Source organism: Terrapene carolina, unplaced genomic scaffold (genome assembly GCF_002925995.2).
Source record: "Terrapene carolina triunguis isolate 2854851 unplaced genomic scaffold, T_m_triunguis-2.0 Scaffold85, whole genome shotgun sequence".
Lineage (NCBI taxonomy): Eukaryota > Metazoa > Chordata > Testudines > Emydidae > Terrapene > Terrapene triunguis.
In genome coordinates, this window is record NW_020664436.1 from 9,967,737 (window position 1) to 9,991,084 (window position 23,348).

Consider the following 23,348-nt stretch of genomic DNA (forward strand, 5'->3'; position numbering starts at 1 on the left):
TGTGGGGGGGAGAGCCCAGGGCTGGGGCAGCAGGGGGGTGCGGGTGGTGGGGGAGAGCCCAGGGTTGAGGCGGCAGGGGGGTGTGGCAAGGAGCCCAGGGCTGGGATGCGGGGCAGCCAAAATTTTTTTTGCTTGGGGCAGCAAAAAACCTAGAGCCGGCCCTGTGCAGACCCCACTGCTCTAATCTATCCAGTTGCAGTTTGGCTCTTTCTCCTGTTTGTATCTATCAGCTTGAAATGATACCAAATGAAAACCTGTCAGAGAGACACAAAACAGCTGTCCAAGGTTTTAAAAAAAAGTGTTCTGGGTGTTGTTGGAAAGCATCTCTGGAAACCCTGAGAGTCCTGGTCTGGACAACAACTAGCAGGAAGCATCACTGCTAGAAGACAGAGATGCTTCGCCACTCTGATAGCTGCATCTTGGCCTCTACCCAGCAGTGTTCCACAGACCACAGTTTGAGAAGCACTGTGACAGAGAATGTCTTTAAAGAGAGCTTCTGCAATACACAAAGGCCAAATGAAAATGTCCCTGGGATCTACATTGAAAAACCTTTTCAAACCTCTCTTCTGGAAACAAATTTTCAATCTACAAAGCTGAGTCACTTGATTTATCTTTTCAAGGGTTGTAACTGTCTTTGTCTATCCAACCAAGTCAGAGTTTTGAAGCCAGCAAAAAAGTTAAAATGAAAATGCCTGTCTACACAGAGCTTTATCATGCATAAGGAATAGAGCTGAAATCAGCTTTGTTAACTGAAAAATGCCAGAGAATAACTCTTCTAGTATTTCTTGGACTCATAGCTGGCATTACTTGTATAGCATTTTGTGTATCTTCTGCATGACACCCAGTGACTCAGCGTTAGTATAATGCTTTGCCTACTTTCATCAGTTCCGGGGCTGTGAATTAAACTCTGTACAAATGTTCTGGATGATCCTAGGAACGAATCTGTAGAGATGGTCAAATTCATCCACAAAGAAGGAATGCTCTTTATCCGGGTCTGTTGCAATGGATTCCAGTTCATCCTGGGCTGCCCATGCAATTCCAACAGAATAAGCTATGACCCCTGAAAAGACAACCAGCGTTTAAAATGGCCAGGTGTGTTTTCAAAACAGTCACTGCATTGAAATTAATTTTAAAAAATCTGATCCCACAATAAATGCAATGTTCAGGGCATAAAATGAAGGGACCAGACTCTGGGCTGTGGCTTCTGAGAGACATTATAGAAGGTGCAGCCAATGGGCTGCTCTTATGTACAGCAGGCTCTGAAACTCTGAGTGTTACAGCTAATTCCCCTCCCACCCTCAATACAATGCTTACACTAGGGTCTCTGAAAGGAGCAGCATAGAGCCACATACATCAGACCTATGTTGCTTCTGTGCCAGGAAAATTCTCCATGTCCCATTGCAGCTTATTTTACAGCCTCTATGTGAGCATCCAACAAGAATTGAACCATATGTACAGGCTGGGGCGTGGAGGGGGCAGTGTCAGCCCTGAAGAATAAGTCTTGCCAATGGCAGAAAGGTGTCAAACAGTAGTAGGCTGTTGCCTGAAAGCCTGGCACAGAATATGTTTAAACATCCTACACTGAAAGTAAAAGTGAGCTTCATACACACACTTCTTGTGTCTGTAGGCCTATAGAAACCCATTGAGCACTGCAGCGTGAGAGACATCCTGTCTGACAAATCTGACTACACTATTTTCTTATGGACTTCCCATCTGTTTACTCACCCACCTTCATCTTGATTAGCTCTAACATGGCCATAGCTTAGTGTGGTGAGCTGCCCAAAAGTCCATCTACTGCCATACTGCAATGACCACTCTAACTGCCTTACCTCTGTAAATGTTAAGCTACTGTATATAGGTGGAGTGGGCCACCGTAGCAGAAGATAGCACTAGTTTACCATTTTGATGAGCTGTCATGGCTGGCACTCGGACATCATCATAAGACCTGCCATCTGTGATGAGAATCATTATCTTCCTCTTGTTGGGTTTGGATTTGCTGAAGAGCTGTTCAGAGGCATAGTTGATGGCTGCTCCAGTGCTGGTCCCTCCACTCCAGTAGTTGATTCGCTTAATAGCATTCAGGACATCTTGCTTAGTGCTGTGTTTGTCAAATCCAAACTCCAGCCTCTGCTCATAGGTGTACTGCACAGCTCCAATACGGGTGTCGGTGTCTGAAATCTCAAACTCTTTGCTTATGTTGGCTACAAATTGGAGGACAGTGCGGAAATTGCCAGTGCCAACGCTGCTGGAACCATCAATTACAATGCCAATGTCAGCTGAATTTAGACACGTCTTGCTGCAAGCCAGCCGATCAGTGTCGCAGACCCGCTTCACCAAGGTCTGGACTACCTTGCGTAGGTTGAACCAGCTTGGCACGTTAATGGAATAGAAGCCATTTGTTCTGCATACAGCCTGCAGAGAGATGCAAATACAAAAGTAAAAAGGCACTTATTGGGCATAATGTGGATTGAGTTTAATTACACAATCAAATTCTGCTGCCTTCCTGAGAAAAATCTAAAAGTTATGTAAAGTGTGTTCAACTAAAGAACTGGACATCCTGCCCCGGCATTTATAAAATATGTGATGGAGCGGTCAGTGTTAACTGTCAGAAAAATTCAATATGAAATTCCACCACCCTCTGAATTTGGTTTTGTACACCGGTTATGTCAGAGTTAGGCCAAGTGTCAAAACTACAAATTCATTTTCAAATATCTTTGTTCATTTAGTTCAGAGTTATACTCTGTACAAAGTGGCCTTCTTTGGGAGTTCCTTGTTTGACTGGCAGTGGCTCCAGATCACATCCCCTCCAGTTAAAAGTAAAAAGATGAGGTTTTGTCCACCTGTCAGTCCTGCACATTCGACATGGTACCTTAGAGTCAAGCTGGGTTCTTTCTGGCTCATGCCATCCCAACCAGAAATCAGGATCATGAAACAGAAATGTGGCAAAAAAAAATGTTGGTGATGCATAAACTAAAGGAGAATCCGACATGGTTGTGTTGGCTCCCCAGTGCAGTAGAAGCAAAATTTCTTAAATTTTTACAGCTTGGTCAGTAAATTAAGCAGTTATGACTCTGAATGCACATAGGGAGCAGGCGGGGGGAAGCTCTTCCAGACCTAACGAGGAGTTGGGAACTTGTGGTGAGGGAATGGATTTCTGGCTGGGTGGGCGGGCGCAGGGAGAGAGGAGGAGGAGGATGGAATGTGGAGTATGTTGTAGGTAGGAGAGGTAGATTCAGAATTGTTTTAAAATGTAAAATCTTTAAGATGTTAATGTTCCAACTAACTTGTTGAGAGCGTTTGATGAGCCAGACTGTGTCTGCTCTTCATCGTTCACCTGAAAGGAGGGTTCAACTGTTTCTGTAGTAGTGTCCTGCCCGCTACATTTGGTGTCAGCAAATCAATCTCACAACAGCTTTAAGTTAGTTCTGTACACATCGGTTTAGGCTTCACTTCATAGCCTCACCGTGTTTATTTTCTTCTATCTTGCTGCTCTTTTTACGTTCTGATGCTGCCATTTACAGCCACAAGATAAACTCAAAGAATCATAGGACTGGCGGGGACCTCGAGAGGTCACCTAGTCCAGCCCCCTGCACTCATAGCAGGACAAAGTATTATCTAGACCATTCTTGACAGGTGTTTGTCTAACCTGCTCTTAAAAATCTCCAAGGACGGAGATTCCACAAGCTCCCTAGGTAATTTATTCCAGTGCTTAATCACCCTGACAGTTGGGAAGTTTTTCCTAATGTCCAACCTAAACCGCCCTTACTGCAATTTAAGCCCATTGCTTCTTGTCCTATCCTCAGAGGTTAAGGAGAACAGTTTTTCTCCCTCCTCCTTATAACAACCTTTTATGTACTTGTAAACTGTTATTAGGTCCCCCCTCAGTTTTCTCTTCTCCAACCTAAACAAACCCACTTTTTTCATAGGTCATGTTTTCTAGACCTTTAATCATTTTTGTTGTTCTTCTCTGGACTTTCTCCAATTTGTCCACATCTTTCCTGAAATGTGGTGCCCAGAACTGGACACAGTACTCCAGTTGAGGCCTAATCAGTGCAGAGTAGAGTGGAAGAATTACTTCTTGTGTCTTGCTTACAACACTCCTGCTAATACATCCCAGAATGATGTTTGTTTTGCCAGCTTTGCCTTCCTGCTTGGGCCCCCTGCTTCTATCTTCCGTGCTGGCTCTGGCAGGGTCACAAAGCCTCATTGTCGTTTTGCCCTTTTAAAAAATAAATGAAAACAAGACTATAAGCCAATCAAATGGAGCCTGGAGACAGCCCAGCTAATGCCATTAAGGGCTTTGAAGCTCATAGGAAATGTATTTCATGGCAGAGTGACAGTGGAAAGTGCACAAAATCATCTTGCGGCGTGGCTCAGAGAACAAGTTGTTTTCTGAAAATACTTTCTAACTTCCACCCTGCATCCTGAACCCTGGCTGATCTGGCATATCACACCTCATGTCACAACTTCATGCCAATTGGCCCTGCAGTACTTGACATGAGTGTTGGCTGCCTATCTGAAATGGTTTAAGACTAGATCATCCATAGTGTAGATTGCAGGGATTCACTCTTATTCCAAGAGTAACCAGAAGTTTCATCTATTTATAACAAAGCAAGGGAGACGACAGTCCTCAAACAAGTTTACTGAGCAGACATTACTTACCCTGATTAGCTGAATAATTAATATGTGCCCCTGTGTTATGATTTCTCATTTAGACATTTGTGGCTTTTATTTTGTTCTGTTGAAAAAAATCTCACAAAAGCAGGTTGAGCGCCAGGTGTGTTCGGTATATGTAGTATTTTTAGGTTGCACCAAGTATCTTAAAAGGTATCCGCCTCTGTAGTATCCAGGTGCAATGACTTTTATAAGAACCAAATAGCATCACAGGAATGGGGTGATGTTTCTCCATGGATGTGTGAGCTTTCCTGCCAGAGCTAGGTAGATACAGTCCTGGAGACTTAATATTCCAGCTGTTGGCAGGAAGGGAGTAGACTTTAAACAAAACGATTATTTCTCTCTCTCTCGGGCATCTATATGGCTCTTATTACTGTACTATGTGTGAGCACCCCACAATCTCATTTATCTATCTTCACAATGCACCTGTGAGGTAGACAAGTAGTAGTATTCCCATGTTACCAATGGGGACTAAGGCACAGAATTATTTCTTGCATGCAGCCTGAACATAAGTACCTAACTCTGAGAGGACACACCCCTCTCAGTGATATCTCCCATTGGCTAGTTTAGGCAGCTCCCTGCATAGCTTGCTGGCTGTTGTGGATCCCATTCTGAGGTCTCTCTCTCTCTCTCCCCATTCATTGTATAAGGAGAGTTGGCACCTAAATCAGGAATTGTGGATCCCATTGGTAGTCTGGTGATTTTTCTAGGTGCCTAAAAGCTAGGCATTGTGATGCAGGGCATTGTAATGCTTAAGTCCATTTGTGGATCCAGGCCAGAGAGACTAAGGGTATGTCTACACTGGCATGACTGGAAAAAGGCTAATGTAGTGCCCATCTTTAAAAAAGGGAAGAAAGAGGATCCGGGGAACTACAGGCCAGTCAGCCTCACCTCAGTCCATGGAAAAATCATGGAGCAGGTCCTCAAGGAATCAATTCTGAAGCACTTAAAGGAGAGGAAAGTGATCAGGAACAGTCAGCATGGATTCAGCAAGGGCAAGTCATGCCTGACTAACCTAATTGCCTTCTATGAGGAGATAACTGGGTCTGTGGATGAGGGGAAAGTAGTGGATGTGTTATTCCTTGACTTTAGCAAAGCTTTTGTTCGGTCTCCCACAGTATTCTTGCCGCCAAGTTAAAGAAGTATGGGCTGGATGAATGGACTATAAGGTGGACAGAAAGCTGGCTAGATCGTCGGGCTCAACGGGTAGTGACCAATGGCTCCATGTCTAGTTGGCAGCCGGTATCAAGCAGAGTGCCCCAAGGGTCGGTCGTGGGACCGGTTTTGTTTAATATCTTCATTAATGATCTGGAGGATGGCGTGGATTGCACCCTCAGCAAGTTTGCAGATGACACTAAACTGGGAGGAGTGGTAGATACGCTGAAGGGGAGGGATAGGATACAGAGGGACCTAGACAAATTAGAGGATTGGGCCAAAAGAAACCTGATGAGGTTCAACAAGGACAAATGCAAAGTCCTGCACTTAGGACGGAAGAATCCCATTCACTGTTACAGACTAGGGACCGAATTGCTAGGAAGCAGTTCTGCAGAAAAGGACCTAGGGGTTACAGTGGACGAGAAGCTGGATATGAGTCAACAGTGTGCCCTTGTTGCCAAGAAGGCTAACGGCATTTGGGGTTGTATAATTAGGGGCATTGCCAGCAGATTGAGGGACGTGATCATTCCCCTCTATTCGACATTGGTGAGGCCTCATCTGGAGTACTGTGTCCAGTTTTGGGCCCCACACTACAAGAAGGATGTGGAAAAATTGGAAAGCGTCCAGCGGAGGGCAACAAAAATGATTAGGGGTCTGGAGCACATGACTTATGAGGAGAGGCTGAGGGAACTGGGATTGTTTAGTCTGCAGAAGAGAAGAATGAGGGGAGATTTGATAGCTACTTTCAACTACCTGAAAGGGGGTTCCAAAGAAGATGGATCTAGACTGTTCTCGGTGGTACCAGATGACAGAACAAGGAGTAATGGTTTCAAGTTGCAGTGGGGGAGGTTTAGGTTGGATATTAGGAAAAACTTTTTCACTAGGAGGGTGGTGAAGCACTGGAATGGGTTACCTAGGGAGGTAGTGGAATCTCCTTCCTTAGAGGTTTTTAAGGTCAGGCTTGACAAAGCACTGGCTGGGATGATTTAGTTGGGAATTGGTCCTGCTTTGAGCAGGGGGTTAGACTAGATGACCTCCTGAGGTCCCTGCCAACCCTGATATTCTATGGCAGAGTTACAATGCTGCTCAGAGAGCGCTGAAGGGAAACACGTTCACACTGTCAGCTGCCTGTTCAATAGCATGTTCATACTTGTGGCACTTGCAGTGGTATTCGGAGCGGTGCACTCTGAGTAGCTATCCCACAGAGCACCTCTTTCTCTTCTGCAGCTAAGAGCTGTGGAAGGTAGAGGGGGTCGCAGGGCATCCTGGGTCCTGTCCCAATGCCCCGTGATGCATTGCTTCGCATCCCAGCAATCCCTGTGCTTCCGTCTGCATTTGGCGCCATCTTTCAATGGTTTGTGTACTGCACGCTCTGCCTCTTCGGTCTGCAGGAATGGATCCCGCACTGTTGACCAATATGCTGCTTGCTCTGACTAACACGTCGTGAGTGACAGTGGAGTTATTCCTTAAACTACAAAGGCAAGAGGAGTGCAACACTGCTCTTGCCATGCATATTAGCTATAACATGAGATCGCTTGTGGCATTCACAGAGGCGCTGACCACAATGGAATGCCACTTTTGGACTTGGGAAACAAGCACTGAGTGGTGAGATCGCATCATCATGCACGTCTAGGAGTGGCTGCAGAACTTTTGGATGAGGAAAGTCACATTCATGGGACTGTGTGATGAGCTCGCCCCAGCCCTGCAGCGTAAGGACACAAGAATGAGAGCTGCCCTGCCATTGGAGAAGCACATGGCGGTTGCACTGTGGAAGCTGGCTAGTCCAGATTGCTACCGATTAGTCGCTAACCCATTCGGAGTGGAAAAGTCGACCGTTGGACTCATGTTGACAGAAGTGTGCAGGGCCATTAATCGCATCCTGCTCCGAAAGACACTGACTCTGGGCAACATACGTGACATTGTGGATGACTTTGCACAAATAGGATTCCCTAACTGCGGAGGGGCGATAGATGGCACGCATATTCCAATTCTGGCACCAGATCACTTAGCCACCGAGTGCACTAATCAGAAGGGGTATTTCTCTATGGTTCTCCAGGTGCTTGTGGATCACCGTGGGCATTTCACGGACATTAACGTGGGCTGGTCCGGAAAGGTGCATGACGCACACATCTTTCTGAACACTGGCCTGTTGAGGAAGCTGCAAGCAGGGACTTCCTTCCCAGACCAGAAGATCATGGTAGAGGAAGTTGAAATGCCCATTTTGATCCTGGGAGACCTCGCCTACCCCATAATGCTGTGGCTTATGAAGCCATACACGGGGAACCTTGATAGCAGCAAGGAGCGGTTCAACAACAGGCTGAGCAAGTGCAGAATGACTGTTGAGTGTACTTTTGGCTGTTTAAAGGCGCGCTGGCGCTGCCTATATGGGAGGCTCGACCTGGCCGATGACAATATTCCTATGCTTATAGCTCCGTGCTGTACGCTCCATAATATTTGTGAAGGGAAGGGTGAAAGCTTCACTCAGGGCTGGACTGCTGAGGCTCAGCGCCTGGAGGCTGAATTTGAACAGCCAGAGACCAGGGCTATTAGAGGGGCACAGTGGGGGCCATAAGGATCAGGAGTGCCTTGAGGCAGCAATTTGAAGGTAAGAGCCACTAATATTTGTTGCTATGCTCAGCAGCGTAGTGCTTGTAATGTTAGGAGATTATTGTGATTGGTGGAGATGATGCACTATGAAGGTTTAAGAAAATTGCCTGTTGCTCTGTAGGGCTCTGTTTGCTTTCAATTAATGGAATAAAGATTGCTTTCAAACCAAAATAATTCTTTTAATAAAAAACAACAACCGGAGGAGACAAACAAAAAAACACATCAGCAAGCAGGGGATGGGGGAAGGGAGGGTCTCAGGAGGAGGTTGGGTCCTGGAACAGTTAAAGATTTGTGTATGTCCAGGTATCGTATCCAACCTTCTCCTTTGGAGAAGTGCAGCGGGTACTGTACTTCAGCAGGGCTAAACTGCAGAGGGTACTGGGAGTCTGCAGAGCTGGACTATGATGGGGCAGGAGAGGAATGCAGCGGGTACAGACTGGAGCCAGGAGGTTGATAAGTGTGTTGGTGGTGTCTGGGGGGCATATCGGAAAGAGTTTTGTGACAGCGGCTGCAGGGGAGGGCGGGTGTGGATCTGCTCGGTTTGCAGTGCTATTAGCGCCTGGAGCATGTCCACTTGGCGCTCCATAACGTTTAAGAGCCACTCCGTGGCTTCGTTCTGGTGCGCAGCATTCTCCTTTCAGTCCCTCTTCTCGCTGTCCCGCCATTCCTTGAATTCTTGTTTTTCGGCCACGGAGTGCATCATGACATCATGCAGAAAGTCCTCTTTCGGGGCTGCTTTCTAATTCTGCACAGCCATTCATCCAGCAATAACGAAGAGAGAGACTGGGCTCCCAAGGTCATCCATGAAGCCAAAATGCAACATTTTAAGGAAACAGTATTGTTTGCAACACCGAGACCACTGATTTAAACCACTGCCACTATTCACATACCCATCACTACCTAGCTGATCCCAGGCAAGCCCACATGAGCCCCAAAATGGTGAGTAACTGCAGGGGCAGGGGAAATAAGTGTTCCAGGACCATACTGTCCATGTGCCTCTTGGGAAGAGCCAGCACTGTAGTGGGGGCCTTATAATCATTACTGTCCCCACATTTTCCACAGGTTGTATTCATTATGGAAGACATCTCGCTTCTGAGGGTGAGCAGGGAATCAAGGGAGGGTCTTCTCCAAGACTGTGGCTTCTGCCCATGTGCAGCAATGGTACCGCCTCCCCCCAGTGATGGCAGAGTGGCCCGGGAAAGTTACCCTTAATGGGGCAAGAAACAAAGCAGCTCTGCCAAAGAACCTGTGGCAGTGGATTGCCCAGTATCTCCATGAGAGTTTCCTGGAGATCTCTGAGGCAGATTCCCATGAAGTGAGGGAGTCAATCAACAGCCTGTTCCACTGCTCAGCCTAGGCATGTGGTGGTATGTGCATCATACAGACACAAGCCTGCTTTCTGCAACCGTTCTGCCCCCAACAACTCACTTCAGCGATTCCCAAAATCAAAGCCACTTACCAAGGTCCTCCTCTCCTGTTTGTGCTTCACTAAGATCTGACAGCTGTGACTACCTAGCCTTCTCCAGGGCAGAGAAGACCTCCTGCCTTCATGCATCTCTGATATCCGAGTCATCTTCTGCCTCTGTGTTCGTCTCCCCCTCCACATCCTCCTCCAAGATTTCCTCCTCATGGCTCGGTCCACTCTCAACTGGCATGTGAGCCACCGCAGTATCCACAGTGGTCTTCGCAGTGGAGGTGGGGTCGCCCCCAAGTATCATGTTCAGCTCTTTGTAGAACTGTCAGCTCGTAGGCACAGCACCGGAACGGCGGTTTGCCTCCTGCACCGTGTGGTAGGCGTTCCACAGCTCCTGCACTGTAGTGTGTCCCAGTCAGGGCCCCTTTCTGTCATGCCACATGAAATCTGTCCATAGGTATCATAATTCCTATGGCTGGAGCGCAGCTGGAACTGGACAGCCTCCTCTCCCCAAATGCTGATGAGGTCTAGCAGCTCAGCATTGCTCCAAAAGGGGGATTTGCCTGGTGCATGGAGCAGGCATGGCCACCTGGAAAGATGCGCTGAGACCACTGCACGCATCACTGAGCAAACAGGAAGGGGACTTTCAAAATTCCAAAGGAATTTACAGGGTAGGGATGACGGTTGGTCACCTGAGAGCAGGGCAGTAGAGTTCAAAGTGATGACTAGAGAGCTGAGAACAGGCATTGTGGGACACCTCCCGGAGGCCAGTTGCAGCACTGTAATCGACCAGGGTGTCTACACTTGCACTGCAGCGCTGTACCCCCGGTGCAGAAAGTTGTATGCCTGGGGTGGTTTTTTTACAGCGCTGCAATTGCTCAGTTTCTGCGCACCAAGTGGCTTGGCAGCGTCTACACCTCGAGAGTTACAACGCAGAAAGCTGCTTTATTGTGCAGAAACTTTCCAGTGTAGGCCTTAGTGACTTTTCCCAAGGTTGCACAGGAAGTCTGGGGGGGGGGATAGGGAAATGAACTGAGCTCTTCCAAGCCCCAGGCCTAGCATTCTAGGCACTAACATTTGAGTTATAGTTATTACTTCTTATGGGAAGGGTGCTGAAGGTAGCATTTAAGAAAAATGTCTTCATAACATCTACAAAAGGGTTGAAGAACGGCTGTTATGCAAGCCCATTGGCTGCTATACTCAATAACATTTTCATAATACCCAAGTGCTTAGTCTTCCGCAAGGACTCAATAACAACTGTTGATGAAACGTACATTTTAAAATAAAGCCATTTTTAGTTAGAACTTGAAAAAAGAAGTCTGGACATTTTAAAAAATATTCTCTTTTCCCTTTCCATAACTCCAGAATGCTCTGACAGATTTACACCATGCATAGCAAACATAAAACACCTCCAAAATTGGCTGCTAACTTGCATGCCACACCATGGTTCAGTCCAAAGCAGTTTGAAACTGGGAAGATGTTCACACCTTGTCTTAACCTCCCCCAGTTAGAGATTTATAATGGAAACATTGGAAATATTAACTAGTAGAAGGGTCAAAAGTGTTGCTTTCTGATAAATGGTCTAGGAGCAGGGCTTGGACAGATTTATTAATGCTAGAAGTCTTTTTACTAAGCTACTGAGCTGTTTCTAGCCTGGGTAGTGGATGGTCAATGGATCAAAAATTGTAGGTCACCTAATTTATTAATATCATTTAAAATAATTTTGTCTGTTCAGCGACACCTCTCAAAATCACATTTTTAAGTTGTCTGTTTTTACTAACTTTGGGCTTTTGTGCCGTCTCTTGGATGTGGAAACGGGAGTTGTTTATGACCTTAGTACTAGCATGGGGCTCAAGGGCTTCTCAGACTTTGTTGAATGGGAGAATCACAGTGTAGGTACAAATAAAAACTTTCGAGTCAGTTACACTAGTGAAAACACGGAGTAACTCCATTAGCTTCAGTGGAATTACTCCGGATTTACATCTGCATTTTGTAACTGGAAACAGAATGTGGCTTTTAACGTCACAACGCATACAAATCCTAACAACAACAGTCATAGCGAAGAAATTATTTCATTAAAAGAGGCAACAGCCATGCTTTAATATATACAACACTAGTTTCTACTGTAGCTGTTCAAGATAATAAAAAGCATATGAGAATTCAAGTGGGGAAGGATGGTATTAGGAATGCTGTGATTTCAAGGGAAGGTATTTTTTGCAGTCTATTTATTTTTGTGGTCTGGTATTTTTGTAGTGCAGGGATATAGACAAGAGCTTTATATAGCCTTAATCCGAGCCTTAAAAATGGTATTCATTTCTAGCTCAGATCATTCATGGAATATAGAAAAATAGGGATTAGAAATGGAAAAGACCTACAGTGTTTGGTTATCTGTCCACATTTGCCTGCCAGCGCAGAATTGTGGCTCACAGCCTGTTTTCTAACACTTTGTCCAGTCTAGCTTTACAAGTCCCAAATGCTGTGGTTTTCACCACTTCCCTTGGGAGACTATTTCATAGTTTAATAGATCTCACTGTAAGGAAGTTCCCCCCTCTATTAATTAGCCAATAAAAATGTGACTGGTTCTTCATTCCAGCAGTCCTTTTCTAGTATAGGCAGAATGTAATATAGCCAGCCTCAGACAAACGTAATTATGAACCCATGACAAGAGCATTGCTGCCCATTGCTATTCAACATTCAAATGTTAGATCTTATGGCAATTCTTACAGGGAAGCCATAACCATAAGAAGGGGAAAAAGGGGGTAGGGGAAGAGGAGAGAGGTGGGAAAAGAGCAACCTCATACAAGATGGGCTCAAATTAAACGGTCAGATCCAAACATCCTGAAAACGTTAGTAAGATTGAGGCCTAGCTCCAGGCTTTGCACTGTGAACCCAGATCTAGTTTCATGTACCCCATTCCCCAGTACCTTGTCCACAAAGTTGGGTTCAATAACATTCTGTTTTTCGTTTTCATCGGCTCCTTCAATGGTGACAAAGAAAATGTTGATTCCAGATTCTCTTGCCAGTCTGGAGGCCTCCTCCACCTTATCAGTGGGCCATCCATCCACCAGCACTATGGCCACATTGGGTGCTCCACCTCGGTTTCCAGTGGTATCCAAAAAGAAGTTTTTGTTAACAAATGAAAGTGCCTTCCCTGTAAGAGAAATGAATGGGAGGACGTTGTATCCTAGTTACAGTGACCAGTCTCTTTAGACACAGCAACACTGAGGTCAAATTCCAGGCCTAGAGCACAGGGAAAGGGGTGCATTAGCAAAGACAGAGTGGAGGCAACTTGACATGGCTACACAAACAGGAAGGGGAGCCACCTGCAATGGTCCAAGTTTATGCCCTACCCTGGTTCTAACAGAGGTGCGAACTTCACCCTTTCTCTGCTCCTCATTAGCGCTGATGAGCAAAGAGAGCACCAGGCTCAGATGTGCCAGGGGAGCTGCTGCTGAGGTTGAAGAAGAAGAGCGACACCCCACAACTCTCAACTTTCCTAAAAACCAAACCAAGGCAGGAGCAGTGGGATTTGGGAACTAGAATTAAAAAAAATTAATTAAAAAAAAATAAAATCTTTTACATAAGGTGGGCTCAAAATCTCACCGACTAATGCACATAAGTTATCATTAAAAAGTCTTTGCTAGCTCCTTTCTCCCCAAATCAGTGCAATGGAGGGGGCAGAGAAGTTCTAATACCCTTGCTAGTCTGATGGCAATATACGCATCAGAGGGTGCCCGAGGCATGCTCCTGAGCATGAGGTCATCAGCTGCCAAGGCTGGTTCCATGGTGCTGCAAGGAGCTTACTTGCCCTCTAGAACTAGGATCTCACATCCCATAGTCTTCCTCGGGCTAAGGAACTGCGGATATGCTACTCCCATGCCACATACCAACATTGGAACGCCCTCCTTTCTGTGGAATTTTCTCAATGGCATTTTTCACATCCCTGGAGTTTGCATGAGTTTTGAGGTTAAATTCTGTAGAAGGGTCATCGCTAACATGTAAAAAAGAAAAAAAAAAGTAGCTATCAGTTTTTTTCCCCACATGTAGCATGGTTCCATTTATAATCGCTTTAGTAATGCTCCATGGGGAAGGAAGAGGAAGACTCATCACGTAAGGCAGTTCACTACATAATAACAGAGGAGACCCTTAAAAGAAAGTCTCTAGTGTTTCCTATATAAACATGTCGGTATACCTGTAAAACACAAATGATAAAGTAACAGGCATTAGTGAAGACATGCCAATGGAATCTTAACAGTTTCTTTGGCAGTGGACATCTCTGAATTCATTTAGTAGAGCAGTGGTTTTCAACCTGTGGTCCACAGCCCCCTGGCGGGGTGTGGGGGCGGGGAGAAAGGCCGGAAAATTGGTCTAAGATTTCCAAATGGGTCCACACCTCCATTCAAAAATTTTTAGGGGTCAGCAAATGAAAAAAAGGTTGAAAACCACTGTAGTAGAGGCTACTAGCTTGCCTGTGGTAATGGTGTAACAGAGTCTTAGTTATATGAATTACAGGGCTTCTCTCGTTTGAAAGCTATTTTTAGATAACTTTACAACATGTATTAAAAAAAAAAAAAGCTTGGTGTGTAATTTTGTTTCACCTTTTAGCACTGTGCTGCTATTGGTATGTAAATTGAATTTCAAAATCTATTTTGTACTAGTCTCATTAGTTTATGAGGCTACTTAAGAAAACCTCCTCATTTATTTCAGTGGTTTTTATAACTTTGTTATTAGTTAGCAGGAAAATAATAAAGACATTTAAGGCTAGAAGGGACCATTATGATCATCTAGTCTGACCTCCAGCATCTTGTTTACTTCTGTCTATGTTCCATCTTTGAAGATAACCAAGTAGATTTTTCCCATAGACATTTTTATTCAGTTTCATAATATCCCAAATATGTTGTTCTCCAAGTTTCCAAAGTTGAATTTTCGATAGTTTCTCATTTAGAATAGATGTGGTGTAAAAATAGGAAGTGATCACTCCAAAATGAGTTGGGAACAGTGCAGTAGTGACCCTGTACAGACTGAGGTAGAGCCAGATGTTACGGGGAGACTCTCTTACCCATACTGAACAATGCCCATGAGAGGACCAGCTACGCCAACATCAAGAGCTTGAGCCACATCACTGAGGAATTGTTTTTGGATCTGAAAACGGCGTTTACCGATGCTCCAGCTCCCATCAATCAAGAAGGCCAAATCAACTTTGCAGTCTGAGACAGGAAATAATAATGAGAGACTAAAGATCTGTGAAGGGTATTTTTGTTGTGTCTTAGATTTGATTTTCCTCTGACAGGAAATCAAGGCATCAACGTTATAGCTGACAACCTATCCCACTATGTGACCGCAGCAGAAAATTCTCATTCCTATTCATTTTCAAAGGATTATTATATCATCCACTCTGACCTCTTCTATAATACGGGCCAGAGAATTTCACTCAGTCATGACTGTATTGGACCCAAAAACTATAACAGACATGGTATACAACCTTGATCATTAATCCTACTCACCAGATACAGGGAAATCCATCAATCTGCTAAAACCCCGAGTCTGAAATTCCGGCTCCACTGAAGAAAATGGCAAAACTCCTATTTATTTCAATAGGACTAGGATTTCACCCAGAGTATTTAGGCTTTGCAGGTGAAGTACAGGGTGGCTGAGAAGGTGCAATCTATAGCCCCCCAGTGGAGGGCCAGTAAGTGGGGTGCTGTATATTACTGTCCCTGGCTGCTAGTCTACGGGCGGGAATAGCCACTGCAGGGCTTCTGTGCCTGTTGCATTATGGTGGGGCCACTGAATCTGAATTACTGGAGGTCTCATGCCTCCCCAGCCTGCTGCATTGTGAACAGGTAACACCACTGAACAAATTGTGGTTTTCTCTGTGTAGCTACTTGAGCGGGGGAGGCCTTTCTTCAAGTGGCTACTGAAAGCAACTCCTAGTAATGCTGCTTGCTATAGCACTAGAGCAGTGGCTCTCAACCTTTCCAGACGACTGGACCCATTTCGGGAGTCTGATTTGTCTTGTGTATCCCAAGTTTCACCTCACTTAAAAACTACTTGCTTACAAAATCAGACACAAAAACACAGAAGTGTCACAGCACACTATGACTGAAAAATGGCTGACTTTCTCATTTTTACCATATCATTATAAAATAAATCAAATGAAATATCAATATTGTACTTACATTTCAGTGTATAGTATATGGAGCAGTATAAACAAGTCATTGTCTGCATGAAATTTTAGTTTGTACGGACTTTGCTTGTACTTTTTCTGTAGCCTGTTGTAAAACTAGGCAAATATCTAGATGAGTTGATGTGCCCCCTGGAAAACCTCTGTGTACCCCCAGGGGTACATGTACCCCTGGTTGAGAAGCCCTGCACTAAAGTCTTTTATATGGGAACTGTTCAGTGATTATTTGGACTGGTGTGTAATTAATTCCGAGACTGATAATCTCATGTGCTGTCTTCAGATTTAGTGTAGATGGCTTTTAAACTGAACTATAGACTCTTACATGGATCTATGCAAGCCCACATACCTTACTGTACAGAAAAGCCAAGCTTATCCCAAAACAAAAATTGCACAGAAGTGCTTGATCCATAATACTCTGCAAATGGTCTGTTCGGTCATTAACAGCCTGATCTTGTTTCTATTCCAGTCAATGGCAAAACACTCATTGATTTGAATGGAACCAAAATTTGGTTTAACTAGAGTGCTAATTAAGGTTTTTTGCCTCAACGTAAGCCCCATAATTTCTCTTTGATGTTACTTCCTACCAGTCAGACTGACCAAGACTGGTGTATTTTAATTATCAAATAACCAAAAGGCTACAAAGCACTGATTGTTCCTATCTGATTATGCAACAGACTTTCCATCTAATTGCTTTCAGTTTTCCCCTTAGGGAAAACTTTTCTAAATTTCAAAAATGCTGAATTATGGACGCATGACAGGGGAACTGTGCTCATTCATAGGGAACCATGGGGCACGGCTGGAGCTTCCAATAATGCTACCTTAATAAAGGACCACATTATCCCGAATTCCTGCTCCTTAATGTGAAATTCTACCCTGTAATGCGACTGTGTAAAATGGTACTCTCTTACCTATCAGGGCCCTGACTGCAAAGCCTTTTGCACATGCTTAGTTTTGCATGCAAACTGTGAGAAGTCCCTTTGTCTTCTATAAGACTAGTTACAGCATGAAACTTAAGCACGTGTACATCTTTGCAAGATGGGGAGCCCAAATCTGCTCCCTATGGATTCAAATACTTCCAAGGTTAGATTTGAATTTGGTTTATCTCTACTATGGAGCTGAGCATGAGAAAGGAACCAGAGTGGGCTAGAACTGTCGGACAGCATTAGAGTCCATGGGATAAGAATTTTGATACCTGCTATTTCATTTTACTTTGCAATTGCCTAATTAAACTGTGATACTTTTTATCTCTGTTCAGCTGCTAATTCCTCACAGCCAAGGGCAACACACTGAACCTAAATAATTTTGTAGTGAGCCTCCCTAATTACTGTGACAGGATAAAATATGTCTAACATTGAAAGACATGGTCTTAAAATTAATTCAGTATTAGACTATTAGGGATTATGGGGCCATTCAGTTTAATATTTAATTTATTTAATATCCCTTTTAAATGCTGTTCATAGTTCACTCACGCTTCCCAGCTCAGGTAGACAGATGCAGACTAGCTCTTCTTGAGCAAGCTAAAAATCGCAGTGTAGCCAGAGGTAGCACAGGCCATGGCTCAGGCTAGCCGCCCAAGTATGTACCATGGGGGTCCGAGAGGGTTTGTACTCAGGTGGCTAGTCCACGGTGCTACCTGTGCTACTCTCAGCGATGCTGCTATTTTAGCATGCTAGCTCAAGCAGAGCTTGTACGTGTCTGTCTACCCACACTGGGAAGCAGGCAATGTAGATGTACCCTTTGCTTTGAGTAAGTTAAGAGTCTGTTGCTATTTTTTTCCTTAAGGTAGAAACAATTATTATTTAGAGTAGATGAGAGACATGGCAAATGGCTAAACAGAAACTGTTAAAGAGGTCTAGGTTATTCTATTGTAAAGGAATATATGTTCCAAAAATGTTTTTTCCCTAATAGCTAATGTTTAGTGAATTTCTTGACTATAGTCTCAAAAGTACGATTCACATAACAGCACGAGATTATTATGACTTAATTATATAATTAATTCTGATTTACATACTTGGGTTTCCCTGGGAAACTGGCTCCAAAGGTTTCGGATTCAATTCTTCCTTTGAACTGAAGCCTGGAGAAATTAAAAAAATGTTTAGTCACTAAATGTGCAAGAAACTGTTCTGAGTCTGACTTCACTGATAGGAAGAAGGTAATGAGTGAACAGATGCATCTTGTTCCACATATGAATAAGGAGACGGGTCTGAAAGAGATTTGTGCCACCTTTTGTTATTTTGGTCAGGTGACATGTAAAACAACGCATCCCTGGGACACAGGGACATGTTGCTTGTCTCCACTCCTGTTACTGATTAGAAAAGGAAAGGATTGGGATCAGGTTATTGTAACTACTTCACATTGGCCTTACACTAGGTCTTAGTTCTTTGCTTAAGGGAGATGTCCATCTACTCATCCTGAAATCTTCTAATCAGAGGAGAACTATTAAACCAAGGTGCCGGCCATATTCCATGTCTAAAACTGATGGGGAGAAGACTAAAAAAATCAATAACACATGGCTATTTTCAATTTTTTTTTTACACATTCACTCTAAGGCTAAATCTGCTCCTAAAGTCTGAGAAAATATATATGGCATAAAGACTGGAGAAAGGGTTATCGTTTTGTATCCTATCCTGGTACCTCCAGATGGTTCAGAGCAGTGGCTCATCTAAAAGGTTTGCTATCCAGCAGCCAAATCTGGTGGTTCAGACTTTTCTGAGTTCCTCTTCTGAGCACAGTTCTATTTTGTGTTGTTTGCTAGAGGTATAAATTTGGCTTTTCTGATAGTAACAGCCTCAATTAAATGAATTAAACAGGATATCTGTTTATGACACTAACACTTCTGGAATCTCTCTCAGGGTATGTCTACACTACAGGATTAATCCGAATTTAGATAATTCGAATTTGGGAAACAGGTTGTATAAATTCGATTGTGCGCGGCCACACTAAGCACCTTAATTCGGTTTTTAACCACATTAATTCGGTGGTGTGAGGCCACACTACCCCATTAATTTAAACACAGTAATTCGGTGGTGTGCGGCCACACTAACCCTAATTCGAATTAACAAAATCGATTTAGGCTCTACTCCGTTCGTCGAGGTGGAGTACAGAAATCGATTTAAAGGGCCCTTTAATTCGAATTAACTGGCTCTGTAGTGTGGACGGGTGAAGGGTTAATTCGGATTAACGCTGCTAAATCCGAATTAATCCCGTAGTGTAGACCAGGCCTCAGAAGGTGGTTCTTACTACAGCTCTCAAATTTGCTGCAAAGATTAATTCAAAATTTTCATTCAAATCTGTATATTTCACTTTCTTCCCTTTGCTGAAAACCACAGCAAGCAAAGGAAGGGTTACTATACTGACTGGATGTTAGAAGGGAAGGGAAATAAAGTGAGAAATTGAGAGTTGATTCTCCACTGCCTTGCACCTTCATTTACCCCTGTTTAAAATGAATATAAAGTGAGAGAACCATTCTGACTTACTAACAGCTTACATGTCCTTTGCACGGGTGTAAATGACTACACAAGGTTTCAAGGCAGTGGAAAGTCAGGCCACTCATGTCCTGTTTTCCTATATGGAGATAGGAGCCAGGACAATGAGCATCCTACCACATTATATCCAGGTAAGCGAAGCAAGTCATTAAGGAGGTCTTCAGGTTTTTTCTAAGAGAGTTAGGTTCTTCTGCTGGGGGAAGAGAGAAAACAAAGTAAGGGTTGTTCCGAACCCTACTGAAATCAAGGGAAAGATTCCCAGGGCCAAAATGTGGAATCGGAAAAGGAGCAGCCTGAATGTCTGTTTATCCCTTCATAAGACAAACTAAAATAGATATGGCCTGGAGAAGTAGTATTGGATCACAGAGTATCATAGGAGCAGCATAAGGATGATTAAAAGAGTTCAATCTGACTTCAGTTCACAATTTTAATGTCTGGCCATTTTTTCCCAAGTTAAAGCAACTCACTTCTGCCTAAGCGTAAGAAGCTATTCCTTCTCACATGAATAGGACAAGATAGGGGAAGATCAGCTGGGGCAATACTGCAAATAAAGGGAAAAGCCTACCTATGTAGGAGGATAATTCTGTTTTGTTTCCTTAAGAGACAGTGAACCGGTTATTATACTTGTCTATCACTGAGACAAGTAGTAGGAGAACCCCCACAAATCTTCATCAGCAGGCAAACGGAGGAAATACTGCAGACTTCAAAAGGAAACCAGCAAGACGGTAGCATTAAAAGTGTGAATTAATTACAGGCAAAAGTTTAGAAATTATAAAGTGCTTCATGGTTCCTCTTTCCTGTAAAGCTGCCAGCCACCCACAAATTAACTCGTGTCAGTATGAACGTACGTAAAGAGAGCAGATAACCAAGAATATCAGAGGAAGCTACCTCTGAGCTATGAAGGGAACTGGCAGAGCTTTGACTTCCTGGAGCATCTAAGGTGAACCCTGCAGATACCAATGATCAGATCGTCAGGGAAGATAGACCCAAGCCAAGAGGAAGAGGAGAAGCCAACAGCACTCCGTAGCTACAGACCAATTCCTGGTCCCATGGTATTCTGATAACTAATCTTCACAAAGTACTAGCTCTTCATACACTCCAAGCACTTGCACCCACATAAACATGGACATACCTTTGGGGCAGGAACCATCTTGTCATTCTGTTCTGCACACAGTGCCTAGCACAATGGGGTCCTGACCCCTGGCTAGGGTCTCTCCATGCTATCATGTTACAAATAATTATTGTTAATAGAAATAATAATCATTATTAGTCTTAGCTGGGGAAACGTGTCTCAGTTTTAAATCCAACTCCCAGTTAAGAAGGCAGCTTCCAACATATGAACTAAAATTACCAGACTGCTGCTGGCTCCACATATGAGTAAGATGGGGGAAAAGGTACAAAGCTCATTCCCTCTTCCCTTATGATCCTGTGGAGGGGCCAGCCCTAGCACAAGGGGAAGCAGAGCCATTTCCCCCTGACAGAGCCAGCCGTTGTGCTAGCCTCCCCAAATGCGGCTGGATGCAGGGTGTGGCTCTGCATAGCGGAGCGGGACAGACACACAGGGGAGCACACACAGCATTCATTTGCTTTGAAGGGTGGCACAGCTGCTGCTACAATATACGTTCCTTGGGAGCTTGTGACTGAGTTAGCTGGATTCCTCCCTAGGCCCTCTCCTACTGCAACAGGGTCTTTTCTACACCTTTAGAGCAAAAAGTACCGACAGAGGGCAGGAGGCTTGCATCTCCCCTGTTCTGGGGCTGCCAGGAGCTGGCTAAACTCCCAGCACAGGTTAAGACAACTCTCAGGTGCTATCTTCACTTGCACCCTTGTTGCAATGGTCCCACTACAGGCACACAGCGTACCATACAAGTTTTTTTTTTTGGGAGGTGGGGGGGGTGTTCTCCTACAGGTGCAGCTCTACCTCCCCACCTTCTGACAGGACTAACTCTCAGACAAAAATCCTTCCTGAAACATATACCATCCACCCGTAGCCTGTCCTTGCACCAGAAAGGCCTCCCCAAAGTAGCCTGGACCTAGAAGAGCCAGCCCTTTGCCTTGTGAAACAAGGAGGGCCATGCCCAGCTTTTTGTTCTTGTGCTGTACTGTGATTGGCAGTTGTGAGCTGTTAATATTGTCTCTGACCAGCCCTCCCACACCAGACTGTAGAATCCATGAACTAGAGGACAGCAAACGGAGAGGAAAATGCTTTTGTTGCATCAGGGAGACACTCAACACACAGTAGACCAAGATAACTTAATAACAGGAGCATATTCATTAACATAAAACCCATAGTGTGGCCTGCTTCCTGCCTTAGCTCATTCTGACTAACCACAGCTGCAGCAAGAGCACCACCAGACCAAAGAGGGAGAAATACTGACAGGCCTCAGAGAGGTCAGGTTCTAAAAGAAACCGATATCAAAGCGATATACTCCACTAGAGCCAATTCAGGTCTGTATAGGCATTCCCTGTAGTTGCTTGGTCCTCTTGCAGAGAGCCCTGGCTGCTGCATTTCTGAGCTGATTTTGCATGCTTGCATGCACCTGTGCCATTTTTAAATAGGCAGGAACTGAGAGGGACAATGCAGTGTTACAGAAGAGCAAAACTGAGCCCTGTGTTATGCTGCAAGTTTTACAATGTTTTCCCCACCTGTGCTGTTCATAAGCCTCTTTATTAAAAAGAGAGATTTCCCATATAAAGCTGCAACTGACAACCAATGCTCTTCCACTTGCTCCTTTTGTTTCTTCCTGGTAACTAGTATTAAATATGTATCCCCTAACCGTTAGCTCACTACTCTCATGACACACAGCGGGCTCAGTAGTCATAACCATCTTCGCACAAGAATTTTAAAATAAAATCGACCAAATCCATTCACAAACTCAGACTGTTGTTCCTGTTTCATTGTTGTCCCTCTGCCCAGTGGTAGCAGGGCCTTGCAGGTCACTCTCTCAGTGACAAAGAGTCTGTGTAACTTGTTTTATTGACACAGGGATAGTCAAACAGCAATAGGCAAGCCCTTCTTTCAGAAATCTTGGCTCAACACTAATGCCTCATTCCTAGGGAACAAATAAGCCTCAAGAATTGACTACAATCAGAGACCAAACTCTGCTGCTGCTGGCACAAGCTTGCTCTATCCAGAAGCTCGTATAACCAACAACAACACAGCATGTCTGCCAAGACTGAACATTTGCTCTCACACTAACAAAAAACTACTTGGAAGTTCACGTTTAACAGCACAACCTGGTGACTGTGCCATAACAATCACTAATAGATCTCAGTCCAAAATATCTAATATGGGAGGATGGGAAGGATCTCCATACTTACAGAAGAAGGGCCAAAACCTACTCACTGGTCTAAGGGGAGCTATGGGACAAAGTCTGATGGGAACAAAGAAGCTACTTCCAAAGAGAAGTACCCACTCTCCTCCGGGTAGGGTTGCCAATTTTGGTTGGATGTATTCCTGGAACTTGGATCACATGACATAATTGTTGTTAAAAGATTAATCTCTAACTCCTGGAGACTCCAGGACAATCCTGGAGGGCTGGCAACTCTACATACAGGAAATACCTAAGGGTGCAAGGAACCTGATCCTCCTCTAGACAAAGGATCAGTTTGAGAGCCCCTGGTTGCATCTCTTCTTACTACTTTCCCCCTTGACCAGCCTGATCTTGAGTCACCTGTGGAAAAGAGAGGAGTAGGTGTCAGGGAAATGATGCCAAGGTAAGGAAAAGGTATAGAGAAATACATCCATTCCCTGGGAAAGGAATCAGCCATTCAAGCAGGGACTAGTGGTGGCTGACTGGTAGCATATCTGATCCTCAGCCTCAAGCAG

The 23,348-nt window shown here is 44.4% G+C and overlaps 1 protein-coding gene across 1 annotated transcript in view; it reads right to left on the bottom strand.

The window, feature by feature from the left end:
- Positions 1 to 881: 881 nt before the first annotated feature.
- The window catches only part of VIT (vitrin), a 63,417-nt gene continuing 40,950 nt past the window's right edge, over positions 882 to 23,348 (bottom strand). Inside the window, exons 13-18 of the mRNA XM_029911080.1 lie at positions 18,046 to 18,108; positions 14,910 to 15,057; positions 13,738 to 13,841; positions 12,775 to 13,001; positions 1,899 to 2,412; positions 882 to 1,060 (exon numbers count right to left, since the gene is read on the bottom strand). Of these exons, the coding sequence (XP_029766940.1) occupies positions 882 to 1,060; positions 1,899 to 2,412; positions 12,775 to 13,001; positions 13,738 to 13,841; positions 14,910 to 15,057; positions 18,046 to 18,108 (1,235 nt within the window). The remainder of the gene's footprint in view (positions 1,061 to 1,898; positions 2,413 to 12,774; positions 13,002 to 13,737; positions 13,842 to 14,909; positions 15,058 to 18,045; positions 18,109 to 23,348) is intronic.